Source organism: Mycetomoellerius zeteki, unplaced genomic scaffold (assembly GCF_001594055.1).
Source record: "Mycetomoellerius zeteki isolate Tzet28-1 unplaced genomic scaffold, Tzet1.0 scaffold503, whole genome shotgun sequence".
In the NCBI taxonomy this organism is placed as follows: domain Eukaryota; kingdom Metazoa; phylum Arthropoda; class Insecta; order Hymenoptera; family Formicidae; genus Mycetomoellerius; species Mycetomoellerius zeteki.
In genome coordinates, this window is record NW_017257505.1 from 74,205 (window position 1) to 90,637 (window position 16,433).

The 16,433-nt window shown below is 35.0% G+C and overlaps 1 protein-coding gene across 1 annotated transcript in view; it reads left to right on the top strand.

Annotated features, from left to right (window-relative positions):
* The window catches only part of LOC108727528 (fatty acid synthase), a gene marked incomplete at its 3' end in the record, with an annotated part of 31,233 nt that overhangs the window by 6,275 nt on the left and 8,525 nt on the right, over positions 1-16,433 (top strand). The window contains exons 2-6 of the mRNA XM_018455681.1: positions 9,478-9,896; positions 14,324-14,617; positions 14,702-14,906; positions 15,790-15,950; positions 16,201-16,339. Of these exons, the coding sequence (XP_018311183.1) occupies positions 9,478-9,896; positions 14,324-14,617; positions 14,702-14,906; positions 15,790-15,950; positions 16,201-16,339 (1,218 nt within the window). The remainder of the gene's footprint in view (positions 1-9,477; positions 9,897-14,323; positions 14,618-14,701; positions 14,907-15,789; positions 15,951-16,200; positions 16,340-16,433) is intronic.

Below are 16,433 nucleotides of genomic sequence, written 5' to 3' on the forward strand. Positions count from 1 at the left end.
CCGCGCTGCGCTAGCATCCGCGTATCACGCTCATCCGTGAGATTACTAAGGCGCCCCACCGTACGGACACGAAATCCGCCAGGTGCGCGTTATCATCGCACTGCGTTCATATTCCAGCCGCGTGTATTATATTCCGATTCGCGTTATCTTTATACTGCGTTTATATTCCAGCCGCGTGTATTATATTCCGATTCGCGTTATCTTTGTATTGCGTTCGTAACTGCCGCGTGTATAATATTCCGCTTTGCGTTATTATAATTTTGCGTTCATAATTCTCTCTATTATTGTTTATTATTACACGTATTATGTGCATGTTCGTTTTGATTGAATAAATGTTAATTTCGTAATTACTTGCCCGCGTAGTATTACTGTAAGTGCCTTCCTTCTCCGATACGAACCTCTCGCGTTCTCGACCGAATTAACCAACGAGCTACGTCCGCGCAACGGGAGTTAGGTTGTTTCAAAAGTATTAATACATCTTTCATATCTTAAATCGTTTTACTAATAGTTATTTAAAAACAGAATTAGCTTAAAAATTATCTAGATAAACATTTTTTTAATTTAATCATTTATCTCGATTAATATAAAGTTAATCATCTTCATCTTCATCTATTCATTTTTGTGTAATTTATCTTATCTTTATCTAGATAATTTTTTATTATCTAAGCGCAACACTGTGCATGACTCAGGCTATCGCGAGATTAGTCTCCATGACAGCTGATTCCCAATTATCTCTTGCCGAGAACAAGTGTCATTCGCGTAACAAACCACCCCCGCCTCCGGCGGGAGGGCAATTTGGTGGACGGAGTCGTACGTCATGTTCCACAGCAGAAGTCCCAGCACAGATCCCTGAGGAACGTCGCACGACACCACCCTGTGCCTGGTACTGTCCCGATCTCAATACTTTAACTTAGAGAGCCTCACAGAAAGAGAGTGGCAAATTGCATCACGTGACCCGGTCCCCTCTGATTGGACCTGGGCATCAAAGCTCCAGAGAGCCATGGTGGGGGTATGCCATGCATATGGCAGTCACGGTATTTAGGTTAGACGATTACAAAAGTTTCGATTGTGGCCGGAATCGCCATCAATTCATCGGACAGCGCCATTTACTCCGAAGAAGAAGAAGAAGACTGCAAAAGTCGCAGTACGCTTGTGTCTGCAATTTTCTTCTCAATTTTACAATTGGTAAGGTCTTTGTAAGTGATACATATTATTAATCTTGGAAGTATATACCTTTCTTTATTGCACATATATACATGAAATAAAACAATGAATTTTTACATTTCAGATATCTGAACAGTATTTGTGCATATTATAAAATGCCTTTCAGATGCAGTGCGCCAAGATGCACTGAACTCAAATAAAGAAGAATATTGCTGCAGAACATTTGAACAAGATCCTACCCAAGCAAAGCAGGGTATTTTGACAAAATCAAAGTCAGATCGCTCTAATTAAGTGAAAAATTATCAATTCTCGACATAAAAAAATGTCTTAAAAGTCAAATATCGTTTGAAGTTTTGTATATAGGTCGAAAATTACGATTCAACTTACAAGTCAAAATTAGAACCTCATCTGAAGGAAATATAACCTGGTTGTATTACCTAATTTCAACCTCGTAGACGATATGTATAACGATATGTAATTTCAACCTCGTAGACTTAATATGTCAGAATTACCTAATTTTTGCCTTATATAAGTCCTTTATGTTTAATTTGACTAATAGGAAATATTTAAGACACAAAATAAACCTCGCGGTCGTGCTGGAAGCTAACTATAAAGTTAATATTACCACGGAAAATAACCTATGAGGGAAATTGGTCTAATTCCTATTCAATGAACCAAAGAAATTGACCAAAGAATTCTCGAAAGATCGCTCGATCAGGGAGATTTTCTTTCGCGTTTTTCTTTCTGTGTTAAAGGCTTCTTTCACAAATTCGATTAACGCTAATCGATGTTAACTCAATCACCACGATTGCCACCATGAGAACTAAACACAGAAGAGGAAGAGAGAGGAGACGTTCTGATACATACATTAAACTGATATTGGCACTTCTGCGAGTTAATTGTCGATTAATTTAACCAGAAGGTGAAAGAGGCCTTAAGTATTACTGTTGCGTGATCTCTAACATTTTGATTATATATCGATTTTGATATGTATCGATCCAGAAATCTCGACTTTGAAGTCAATCTAACTTATAAATAGGGAAATTGGACTTGTTAGTCAGAATGCCTTATTGATCGATAAGATGCTTTCAAAGTCAACGATTTGGAAGTAATGCCTTGATTAAGGAAATTTGTCTTCAAAGTTATGTATTTAGCCTTCACAATAAGGAAATTCAACCTACAAGTCGAAATTCAGACGAAAACGATAAATCCTTATTACGAGAACTGTTCTATCTGCCATGATACATTAAAATGCTTTCCAAAATTATGCATTATAAAATAAATCATATTATAACTCTTGGAATGATTAAAAATTGCAAAAAAATTTCTATTTCACGCTACTTTTAATGTAGGTGCGAGATTATAACATTTTTATTGTGCTAAGTGCAAAACACATTGTTGTCAAATAATTAACGATTAATTAATTATTGTTTAAATTATTTGTTTTCGAAGGCGCGTTAGTTTTAGTAAAGTAAAATAAAAATCTGTGTGTACAGAAAATCTTCTTTCGCACTTATATTTCTGTCACATATTGAGCGAAATTCAGTTTCAAAACTGACGCGGAGATGGACTATTAATATTTTATTCCGACCTTCCATGGCTAGTTGGAACCATATTACGCATATATTATATGACTGTAGCATAGTTACCCGTCTAGATAGAATTATTGGGATTGTGCAGCGCTGCCATCTTTAGATATCTCGACGAGCTGAATCGCCAAAAGAAAAGAGGGCACAAGTTAGTCAGAATTAGGTCAAAATTACCAAAATATTACCGATATTCAACCTTCTGCTAGGTTTATTTGACCAAATCCGGCTATGACTTATAAGACGAAATGTCTCCCATTACCTAATTTAGACCATAAAATTACATTAACTTTATTTCCCACTTACCTTCTTTCGACGTCGATTCGATGTAAATAGGGCTCGAACAGATTTTATAACCTATCAGAAGGTCGAATAGACGTAATTTCGCCCTATTTTACTGCTTGGATAAATTGAGACAAAAATGGATTGATGCTGCCGGAGTTTCTGGTTGGAAACCTTTAAAATCAGTTGTACTGTATGAAGTTAGTATCGAAGCATGCATACAAATGTTTTATAATATAACTCCCGTAAACACCAAAAAAATAACATCAATGTTATAATTTCTCACTCAATATCAATATATATTAGGTGCGCAACTAAGTTCCCGCTGTTTGTCAATAGATGGTTCCAGCAGTAAGTGCTGGTCGATTCTGACATAATCTAAACGTCATGAACCAAGCTTAGACATATGGTAAACAAACCGCTTCGACACATTAGTGATTTTGTTTTGACGTTATATTCTTTTGGTTGTGTGAAAATGTCTGATTTTGTGCCAAATAATCGTCATATGCGGGAAGTATTGATTTTCTTCTTTCATTCGAAGAAAACGGCGGCTGAAGCGCATCGAGAGCTCCAAAAAGTTTACGGAGATGCTGCTCTAAGTGAAACAACGTGCCGAGATTGGTTCCGTCGCTTCAAAGACGGTGATTTCGATGTTGACGACCGTCCGCGTGAAGGAAGGCCAAAAACCTTCGAAGACGCTGAATTGGAGGCATTGCTCGATGAGGATCCGTGCCAAACGCAAGAAGAGCTTGTTTCAGTATTAGGAGTTACCCGCCAAGCCATTTCCAAGCGATTGCATGCGTTGGGAATAATTCAGAAGCAAGGAACTTGGGTTCCTTATGAGTTGAAGCCAAGGGACGTTGAGCGTCGTTTTTTCGCCTGTGAACAACTGCTCCAGCGGCAAAAAAGAAAGGGTTTTCTTCATCGCATCGTGACGGGTGATGAAAAATGGATTCATTACAGCAACCCAAAGAGAAGAAAGTCATGGGGGCTGCCCGGTCATGCTTCTACGTCGTCGGCTCGGCCGAATATTCACGCTGCGAAGGTTATGTTGTGTATTTGGTGGGACCAGGTCGGTGTTATTTATTATGAGCTGTTGAAACCGAACGAAACCATCACTGGGGAACGGTATCGACTTCAATTGATGCGATTGAGCCGAGCACTGTGCGAAAAACGGCCACAATACGCGGAGAGGCACGAAAAAGTGATTCTACAGCATGACAACGCTCGGCCTCACGTTGCAAAACCCGTTAAAACCTATCTGCAAACGCTGAAATGGGAAGTTCTACCCCACCCGCCCAGATATATTCTCCAGATAATATTCTCCAGATATTGCGCCGTCCGATTATCACTTGTTCCGTTCAATGGCACATGGTCTGGCTGACCAGCAGTTCGACTCATATGAAGACATCAAAAAATGGCTTGATTCGTGGATAGTCTCAAAAGATGAACAGTTTTACCGTAACGGTATTCGAGCTCTGCCAGAAAGATGGGAAAAAGTAGTAGCTAGCGATGGGCAATACTTTCAATGATTCATTTGTAACCATTTTTTCACAATCAAGTTGCATTTTCATCAAAATAACAGCGAGAACTTAGTTGCGCACCTAATATATTAAATTCAATATAATGCGAGTGTATATAACGGTTATATAATTGCGTAAAAAATTATAACATATTGATGTTACGTTAATAATAGTTGAAACCTATGAAAAGGAAATCTTTGCAGATGAGTTGATCTCTTCCCCGGTGAGCTCTTCCCAGCTCTTCCACCCAGCCGGTCCATCATATAGGAGAATCTCCTCCTCCCGTCGAGAAGAGGGCCCTCGTCACCTCCAGTATAAACTAGGGATCCAGGGATTCCACGATAGGAGTGCCTCGAGTTCTCAATCTATAATATTAAGTACAATTTTGTACGTTCTCCCCCACGGATCCCTCTTCAGGGTCGAGACTAATTCCTCCCAGGATCGGGCCTTGGCGTGTCTGATCGAGCGCCTCAACACCCCTCGTGCGGCTCGAAGGGTAGTGTATCGACGCCCGATCTCACCTTCCACATATCCTCTAGCTTTCGCTCGTATATAGACGCGCCTTGCACAGTCGGAAGAAACCTGCCTCAGAGCAGCGATTTCCTCTGACTACCGATAGGCGGCCCTGCGGACGGGCAAAGGCTCCAGGACATCGATGCGTCATATGCGTCTTGAATGATGCCCCTGATCCGCTCGGCCTCGTCATCTACGGATGGGATGTTTCCCTCCCGAACGGGGAGTGATCCCATCGTCTCGCTGTGCGCTAAGAACGCATCCGCATCCAGTTTGCATAGGATCCATCTTGGAGGCCGCCTAGAGCGATCGGTCCGGGTCGTGAGCTCCGCACTCTTCCCCAATCTAAATCGGAAGGTGATGCCTGGTGGTACCTGCATGGATGGAGAATGTCTCCGACCCAGCCAACACCTCCCACTCCCCGATCATGTTAGTTACGGAGGAGGAAACCCACGTTAAATCAATAATCAACTTCCCTTTATTTGAGAAAATGAAGCCCTCAAGTATGTAAATCAATGTTTTTGAATTGTAATTAGTTTATTTATGACCAAAAGAATATATACGAATGCTTAATTTATGTGTTCTTTAGTTTAATACAGGTTTATTTGTTGTAGAAGTTTAGTGCATGAAAGTTCACGAAGGGACATGTAAGTACAGTTCAAAAGATGAACCACCAACCACCATGCTTGGAATCGTGTACTATGTGCCATTTTGACGCAACATTTCTGAAATTAATTGCGCGCTACTTTATAGATCTAGTGATTTTATCCTCGAGGAACAAATCTTGCGCCTTGCGGCCGTGACCGAGATTCGCCTGGAGGACCCCAATGGTCATTTACGTTCTATCGGTTCCCGTCCTCCGTCCCTCCAGGACGATCTCCATCTCTTCGGTCCCCGTAGTCCAAGAGGCGGGGACTATATATCTCCCATCATCGAGAGTCGGGCGCCCGTTGGGCCAAGGCGGCTCGAAATAAGAGGCAGGCGCGCGTCCTGGTGGGATTCTGCCTACCTTTCCTTCTCTTGTTCATTGGACAGGCATTGTTGCCGGTGAGCTGTACTCGTCCTCCCCGCGTCTCGGCATAGAGGGCATGCGACATCTATCTCGCATTGCCCATTGGCTTGATGCCCCACATCGCCGCACCGGTAGCAACAGTAACTGCGATCTACGATACCGCGACAGTTTACCCGCATGTGTCCCGCCTAGAGGCATCTAAAACACTGTAGAGGCCTCGAGGGAAAAGCTTCGATTCGACAAGGCGTCCAGCCTATACGAATGCGTGACTCAGCAATGGTTTTTTTGGCCGCAGCCACGCCGTGCCGAGTCCATTCTGCGCGATCTGTAACCTCTTAGCAGGAAAACCACCCCCTACTCTTTTCACGCAAGAGAGAACTATATTATTACAAAATAGGAAAATAAATCATTTTATGACGGGAATTTATCTGCTGATTTAGGAGCTCTCGAAATACGCATAAACCGATTTTTTAGCTGCAACTCTTAGCAGGAAATCCACCCCCTGCCTTTTCGCGCAGGAGAGAGTGTTAGTTAAGTTTTTCTTTATTTTACTTTTGTTTAAATTCTTGCGCTTAGACTTGATGTCACGATGCTAGTTATTTTTGTTATCTTGCGAGTGCCTGCATCCTCGTCTGCGCATGCATAGAGCGCTTCTTTATTCTACCGTTCGGGCCTCTTTACCTTCTCTCTCTCTCTCTCTTCCTCCCCCCTCTTTCTTTTCGTGCTCTCTTAATAGAGTAACTCCGGTATATACGCCGCACTTATCAAAAACTTGATTTATTAAGTACTATTTACTATGTTTAAAGTAAACGAATTATATCAGTAAAAACTTTGTACTGTCTACTACTATGAAAAAAATATTAGAAATCCGAAATATATATATTTATTTTTTGTATTAAAAAATGAACTTTTTGAAACTTACATTTTTGCCGTATATCCTATAGGGGTGGGATATATGGCTACTCATGGGCGGGGGTGGTATGTACGGCTCATGAAAAATTTACAAAGAATGCATATATGTAAATAAAACATAAAATGACACAATAATTTATAAAATGTGTTTATAAAATTCTATTAAGGAATAAGAATGATAAATATGTATATGTAGTATAAATAATAATTACAATCATCCTACATATATTACAAGTGTTATGACATAGGGTACATATTTCATGTAATGTGTTTATTGCATTTAGTGCACTGAATTCAATCTGCGCACTTTGTATGCTTTGGGCATAAATCCCGCTCGCTAAAAATGCCGTATGTCCCAAACAGGTGGGATATACAGGACAACAAACGAAACAAAGAATACGAAAGCAAAGCACTTGTATTTTGCTATACAACATGCTTTACTATTTCTCTACACGTATGTATCACGAAATAAGTCTTTTACACGCCCTACAATAATCATTTTATGTAGATAATAATTTATAGTGGCACTACTTATTACAGTGACAAATCGATTCAACTCACAATAATTTCATTAATATTAACAGTAAGAAGCTGAAATCATAACAGAATATTAATATAACATAAAGGCATGTAACAGAGTAGTTGTGGAAAAATTACTCCCACTCCTTCTATTTTTTCTGACTTCTACAGCGTAAATCCCAGCGCGGCGTATTTGCCGGAGTTATCCTAATTCTTGTTTGGCCGTTATGTACACGAAGTAATTAGAGCATTGGATGAGCTATATTGAAGAAACAAACTACGTTTTGTGTTACTAAATATCAGGGTGTCTCATTTTAAATAATGCATTAAGATTTCTCGAAAACTATGGTAGATATGGAAAAATGTTTCAAACACAAAAGTTGTATGGTTCGAAGGGGAACATAAGAAGGTACCATTGATTTGACCGTCGTCAAGGCTAGTGTGCCCGATGAATACAAAAATTTGTAATTGAGTTCCAAATTGTATTTATTCAAAATTTTCACATAAAAAAAATGTAATCATATATTCATTCAAAATTTTGGATTTTCAAAAAATATTTATTCACAAAAAAACTATGAATATTTAACGTTAGTTAAGAAATAACGATTATTTATTGCAACTCACTTTTTCGGTTTATATTTTGTTTGAACGAGTATTCATATTCATTCAAACAAAATATAAACCGAAAAAGTGAGTTGCAATAAATAATCGTTATTCCTTAACTATAATCGGTACTTTGGTGACTTTAAGTTAAAAAAAAATGAATTTTATTTATTTTTGTCATTGAAGTATTCAGATTTTATGAAGAAAACTTAGAAATTCTGAAAAATATTTTAGAAAGCAATACATTCTTTATTTACAAATATTTATTTAATAGAGCGCCATACATATTCCGATATAATTTCGGTTACATCACAATAATGTTATAAACACTTTATAAGATATCTTGGGCGTGTTCATTATGGTCTGAAGACATTAAATTCCGAGATATATTATTTATTCCCAATAAAAATGTCTTTGTTTAACCTAAACAAGTGTTTAACCCAAACATAAGTTAAACAAGAATGCCTATCGTATAGGTCGCGGACTAAGAGCACGGTGTAATTGTAGCCGTATTGTTTTTATAGATTTCTGTTTTCTCTTGTTGGCGTACAGACTATATGCAAATAATACAGAGAGTAAAAGTGAATACGAAAAAAAAATATTCGTAATCATATTCAAAAAATATTCATTCAAATGGAATGAAAAAGTATTTATTCGTTTCTTGACGAATAAAAAAGACGTGTATTCGAATGAGTATTTTCAATCATTTTTTTATTCATTTATTCGAATATTAGGTGTATTCACCGGACACGCTAGCCAAGGCCAGATCAAGGTCACGTCGATTTTTTTAAATGGAACTTCCTATTTTTCATTACATTTTCTTGTAGTTTGCCTTGATAACTTTTCAAAACACTATAATGAAATACTTTTTCACTAAGTATTTTTCGAGTTATAAGGCTCAAAAGTTACAATACAGTCGGCATTAGCATTACGCAGGTTGTCCGATCGACGGCTAAAACTTCTTGAATATTGTTCAGGATCATGTCCTGGATAATATTTGTCAAGACCAAGGCCATTGGAGATTATTCCTCTTATTTTCATTTTTGCACTAAAAATTCATTTTTACGTAATTTTTATTTAACACTCAGCCCCCCCCTCCACCTTTAAATTAAGATTCCTGCAAACCGAAACGGGCTCATAAATTTTTTACGAGGTTTGAAAGCTCATGAATAACTCCTAATTTTGAGTTATGCGTTTTTTATTGCAGCGTGATGAAGAGACCATCTGGACAAGGGTTTGTCAAAATGAAATTATATTAAAGTAATTGATATTACTTTATCATTGATGAAATTGAAATTTTTTAAGTAAATATAAATTAATTCATTGCATATTAAAAATGCATGCTATATTTTGTATCTTCCAGGTGTTTTGTCACCCGACGGTTATTGCAGACCATTTGATAGCGCTGCTAACGGTTATGCGCGTAGTGAAACAGTGGCAGTGATATACCTTCAAAAAGCGAAAAATGCTAAGAGGATTTATGCCATATATCCGTATATTAAACTAAATAGCGATGGTTACAAACCAGAAGGAATAACATATCCTTCATCACAAATGCAATATACCTTACTAAAGGAATTTTACGAAGAATGCAAAATACCAGCATCTTGTTTGGATTATGTCGAAGCACATGGTACCGCTACCAAAGTTGGCGATCCTCCAGAAATTAATGCTATCTATAATGTTTTGTGTAAAAATAGAGAAACTCCGTTAATGATAGGCTCTATAAAATCCAACCTTGGGCATACTGAACCTGCGAGTGGTTTTAATCAAATCGCTAAGGTAAATTAATTGGTTTCCGATTTTATATGTTATTATAAAATTTACTTTTATTTTACTTTATGCGTAGATACGCACATATACAGGGTGTCTGATAATTGACACAACGTTCATATACAGATAGAATGAATTAAATCGAGTCGAAAAGTCTTGCAATGTACAAGATGTATCTGAATTAACGCCAACAAATCATATAGTGCTATTTCTCATAAAAAAAACTGATTCGAAAAATCCTTTACCATTTTACAATTTTCATATTTTTTTCAGTTATCCAATGAGTAAAATGTCTAAAATCGACGTATATCCCTTACGAAAAAAACCCTCAATTTTGATCATTAAATACTCAAAAAGAACTCTCAAATTTGAGAATTAAACACTTAAAAAAACACTCAAATTTGGGTGTGATTTCGGACCGTCAACTAAAGGTTACACCCAATTGAAAGTTAACGCCCAAAGAAAACCATCAAAATAAATGACTTTATTATATAAAATTAATTAAATTGTTTTATTGCTAAAATAATATTATTGATTTGCAACATATTCCGGAATACACTCGACAGAATTATAATTAAAAAAAAAAACGCTTTCGCTCTCATTTGGGAAGTAATTTCCTGATCTTTCTAAGCGGTCACACCAATCCAATCTCGTACTCCATCCAACGATGCTTAACTTCTGTAGTCGTACGGAAATCGTCTGCTGCTTCGATAATCCAAGAACACTGAATGTTAGTGAATGTATAACTGTGACATATCTCAATAGGACTGGGTTCGGAAACATCATCTGGGTACCCCTGTGTATCATCTTATCCTTGTTTAACATTGGTGAACAACAAGGATAAAACTATACATGGGGCACTCGGGTGATGTTTCTAAACGCAACCTAGATGAAGTGTGTCAAAAAGATGTTTCACGTATAGTTAAAATATATTCCTTTCATAAATGAATCTGCGGCATCCATATTCAACGTTTCAGCGTTAATTCTCAATCATAAAGATTGACATTCAAGACTCTTACACTCAATTTTGAAAATGACACTCAAAGGTTTAAACCGTTTAAGACACTCATCTATTGAGTGTCATATACATACATATAAGTGAAAGTAAACCGCGGTTGGGTGTGACCATCAAATTCGGTATATAGTATGGTGTATACACCAAACTATTCACCGGATTTAATGGTCACACCCAACCGACACCCAACAATGATGCTCAACTCTCAACTGACACCCAATGTTGACGGTCAACACTGAATTTTGATGGTAAACACCTAAATTTGAATGTTAATACCCAAAATTGAAGGTTTATTTTTCGTAAGACAATTTTAAGATATCTTTAAGAATTCTTTAAAAAAACATCTTCAAAATATTTCACAAAGAACACTGAAAGATATCTTAAAATTGTCTTTTACATCGATTTTATCCGTTTATTCGGCAATCTTTAGAAATTAATATCTCGTTAACTATTGCAAAAATTGCAAAGGAGAACTTTTCATCTCGATTTTTTATTAGAAATAGCACTGTATGATTATAGTAGGCGTTATTTCAGATACACCCTGTATATACATACATATATATGACATGATGGTCACGTCGAATTTTACATCATTTATCTTCAAAGGATGCGTTCCACTTAAAATCCGCAATGATTACGACCACAGTATTTGCCGTTCCACTAGCTTGCGGGCTCTGCAGGCGATCTTAAATGGAACGAGTTTTGTGTGTGAATAGTCTCTGTAACATGGATGCCATTGAAGTAATCGTACTGTGCTGTAAAAAATATAAATCTGAAGACTCTTCGAGTTCTGATGACGAATGGGAAGTAGTGTTTATCTCTTTCCGGATCATATAAAGAGACTTTTTCTATATTGAAAACCAAATAATACCGGGAATAAAACAAAATGTTTGCGTAAAATGACGCACAAAGATAGCAGACGACGAAACGACCACGCCGACCCACCTACGAACCATGAGCGTTGTAAGCTCGACGCGGTCGTGATTAATGACGTCATTTATGACATTTGATCGCGATCACAACAATCGCGGTCGTTATGTGGAACGGGTTTTGCGGGCGCTGCGAGCGTTGCAGGAATAATAGAGCGTTAAGTAGAATGTACCCAAAGTCAACCTAAAAATGACGTATTTTTGACGGTTTTAACAAGGTATAAGTCATAGACCAATGACGTCATTAGTAATGTCAAGTAGACGTTATTTTAATTTATAAAACGGCGTGAATTAAATAGCTAAATGACGTCTTTGTCACTTTTTTAAACTGAAATCATATAACGCTTTCTGACATGTTACCTGACATCCCAATCAGTAGACAATATATCTTTAAAAATGTTTTTAAAAATATTTAAAAAACGTTTATAAAAACATTTTTAAAAGCGTTAAAAATAATGGGTTAAGTGCCCTTTTTTAATGTTAAAGAAACTTTTTTTAAATGTTAAAATTATTTAAACAAAATTAGAAAAAAAAACAATGTAGAACCTTTTTCTTAATTTATTATTTTTTATCAACAGTACCTAAAATTTTAGACAACTAATTTTATTAATCAATTGTAATTTTTAAATATATTAAAATCTTTTTCACTTACCGAGTTTTGAACCTGAGACCTACGAGTCTCGTACTGCATCTATTACGCCATTTATGACTATCGATGTACAAACTTCTTATTGTCTATATGGTACGCTTAACGCAATTATATTATGTTAACTCCTTTTCCGTGATTATTTTTTTATTTTGACACGTTTTTTATTAATTTTAGTTTTGAAAAATAAATGTTTTTAAATATTTATAATAAATGTTTGATAAAAACGTTAAATAAATGTTTCTTAAATCATATTTTAAATAAATAAATAATGTAAAACAAATATTTAATGAACGTCAAGTAAACACTTAAAAAACGTTAGATAAACATTTAAAAAATGTTTCTTCGATATTATTTCAAACGAAAAATTAATGTAAAACAAACGTTTAAGAAACGTTAAATAACGTTTAAAAGTTTTTTCGAACCATTATTTCAAATGAATGATTAATGTTAAATAAACATTTAATAAACGTTTAAAAAATGTTATATATATATTATAATATATATACTATATTAGTAAAATTAAATTCTTTAATTATAATTACTTAAAAAACAACAAAATAATCAACTACATCAAAAATGTAAGTTAAAAATTTAGTCAGACTCCTTTTATTAAAATAAATAAGAATTAAAAACAGGCCATAGGAGTCAACACGCAAGTTGTTAGTAATGCGGAATTATTCAAAGACGATTTATTTTAGAACGTTTCGACTCTCGGTTTGAGCTATTCATCTTTAGCTATTCGGAATTAAAATTAATTAAATAAAAACGAATTCACGCATTGTACAAACAGTATCTACATCGCCAAAATCTGAAGTACCTATAGCAGTCAGTGTTCAAACAAGTTTAAGTATGAGGCCCTGAGCAATCGTCCAACGCAGTTGCATAGCTGAGTTGAGATATTCTTCAGCTCATATCCCCAACATATTCACAAATCTTTTATCACATATCATAAATTCAAGGTATAAACTTATAAAACATTGCACAGTTTAGAAGGCATCTTGTCATTACAACTGATCACGACCGAAGTGGTATAGTAGTATAGTTACTTACATAATACGTATACATATATGATAAATTTAACGTCTACATCACGTCATTATTGCAAAGACTTATTGACGTATTAAAATTAACGTCGAATACACGTCACTTAATGGACATATGACGTCAGTGACCAATTGTGACCAAATATTTACGTCAAAATAACGACAAATTTACTTGGGTTATTATTTATTAAAGATGAAACACTCTATGGCTGCGTTCCGTTTCACGCATGATGTGCATAATGCATTATATATCCTTGTTTAACATTCGGTGAATAACAAGGATGTATCATGCGCATCACGCGTGAAACGGAATGCAGCCTATATATCTTATGCACACAGAAGATTTATTTTTAGTAAAAATTGTTCGATGAGTCACACAATATAAGACACCCGAACACAAAAATTTCTTAAAAGATTGTGAAAACTTTTCATTAAATTCGAGACTCACTGAAATTAATATAATAACACATATATGTGATGATTCTTTCTTTAATCATCTTTTTATCAAAATTTGTCTTATTTTTCATCATATAGTCACATTAAAAAAACACATAAAAAAAGAGGGAATATAGGAACAATCGATACGTTTCACTTGATACTATTGTAATTTGACCGAAGACTTCGACAACTTATGTAATATTATTTGTTTTTATATTGAAAATGACCCGATCGGCGTCAAAACGTTTGTACTAATATTAAATGTTCTTTTAAATTTTAATTGGCTCGTAGCCCTTCATTTTATTTATTGATTTATTCTTATTGAGCCATATTATTAATTTATGTTATTATAATCATTAAAGGTAATAATAGCATTCGAAACTGGCCTTGTTCCACCAAATATCAATTATACATCACCAAGAAAAGATATAGATGCTTTAATAAATGGAACTATTCGTGTCATCCAAGAACCAATACCACTTCAAAATGGTTACGTAGGAATTAATAATTTCGGTTTTGGGGGATCCAATGCTCATATATTATTAAAATGGAATCGTAAACAGAAAGTTAATAATGGAGCACCGAATGATAATTTACCTAGACTTGTAATATTATCTGGACGTACTGAAGAATCAGTGAAGTTGTTTTTAAACGATGTCAGTAAACATTTAAAAAGCTTATTTGAAATATTAAAGACATTATATGTCACAGTTTCTATTTCAAGAAATTTATCGTTATAGATTGCTAATCGTCCGATAGATGTAGAATATATTCGTTTATTACATGACATCTATGCAGACAATATAAATGGTCATCCATGGAGAGGGTACGTTATACTGAATACTTTCCAAGAAGATTCAATAAAGAAAATACAAAATTGTGGAAGCATGAAAAGACCTGTTTGGTTTATATTTTCAGCCTTAGGTTCTCAATGGCCAGGAATGGGTACATATTCAATATTTTATATTTTATATTCAATATTTTATATGTTAGTAATAATATAGGGTGTCCCACTTTAAATAATGCATTAAGATTTCTCGAAAACTATGGTAGATATGGAAAAATTTTTTAAACAAAAGTTGTTCGGAGGGGGACATAAGGAGGTCAAGATCACGTCAATTTTTTCAAATGAAACCCCCTATTTTTCATTACATTTTCTTGTAGCTTACCTCGAGAGTTTTTCAAAACATTATAATAAAATACTTTTTCATCAAATATTTTTCGAGTTATAAGGCTCGAAAGTTACAGTACAGCCGGAATTAACATTATGCAAGTTATTCTACCAACGGCTACTTGAATGTTGTTCAGGATCATGTCCTGGATAACATTTGTCAAGATCAAGGTCATTGAAAGTTGTACCTCTTATTTTCATTTTTATGTAAAAACGAATTATTAGTGCAAAAATGAAAATAAGAAGAATAATCTTCAACGGTCTTGATCTTTACAAATGTTATCCAAGACATGATCCTGAACAACATTCAAAAGATTTTAGCCGTCAGTCAGACAACTTGCGAAAATATTATACTTAATGAAAAAAACATTTTATTATAGTGTTTGAAAAGCTCTGGAGGTAAGCTACAAGAAAATATAATGAAAAATAGGGGGTTCCATTTAAAAAAATCGATGCGACTTTAATCTGGCCTTGTCGACTACTAAAGGTCAAATCAATGGTACCTTCTCATGTCTCCCTCCAAACCACACAACTTTTGTTTGAAACATTTTTCCTACCATCTTTCGAGAAATTTTAATGCACTATTTAAAATGTGACATCCTGTATACAGATACCAACTTAAATAAAAAATAATGTACTTTATAAAAATCTTATTAGGTCAAAACTTATTAAAGCTTCACGTCTTCGAAAAAGCGATAAGAAAATGTGATAATGTTTTAAAACCATATAGTATAAGTGTTATAGATATTTTGACAAAAAAGGAAGAAGAAATAAGCAAAAATGCATTAAACACTTTTCTTGGAATCGTCGCTATTCAGGTAAAGAAATTATTATTTTTCATAATTATATTTCATAATTATATCATAAATAAATATAATATATAAGTATCGATAATGCTTTATATATAAGTAGAACACGTATAGGAATACGTTTCTTAATATTGTTATTCGATCACATTTATAGAACTATAATCCTACTAGATTTATTTCATGACATTTTATTATTAAATTAATAAAAGATTTTTTAAATATAATGTTCAGCTATCAAATTATTTGTATATATTTATAGATTGGTTTAGTAGATCTTCTAACATCCTTAAAAATTACTCCCGATTACATAATTGGTCACTCTGCCGGTGAACTTATTTGCGCATACGCAGATGAATGTCTTACGATTGAACAAACTATTTTATCAGCATACTTTATCGGTATAGCATGTGTCGAAGAAAAAATAATTCATAGCTCGATGGCGCTTGTCAATATCGATTACGAGTATCTTAAAAATATATGTTCAGCGGATAT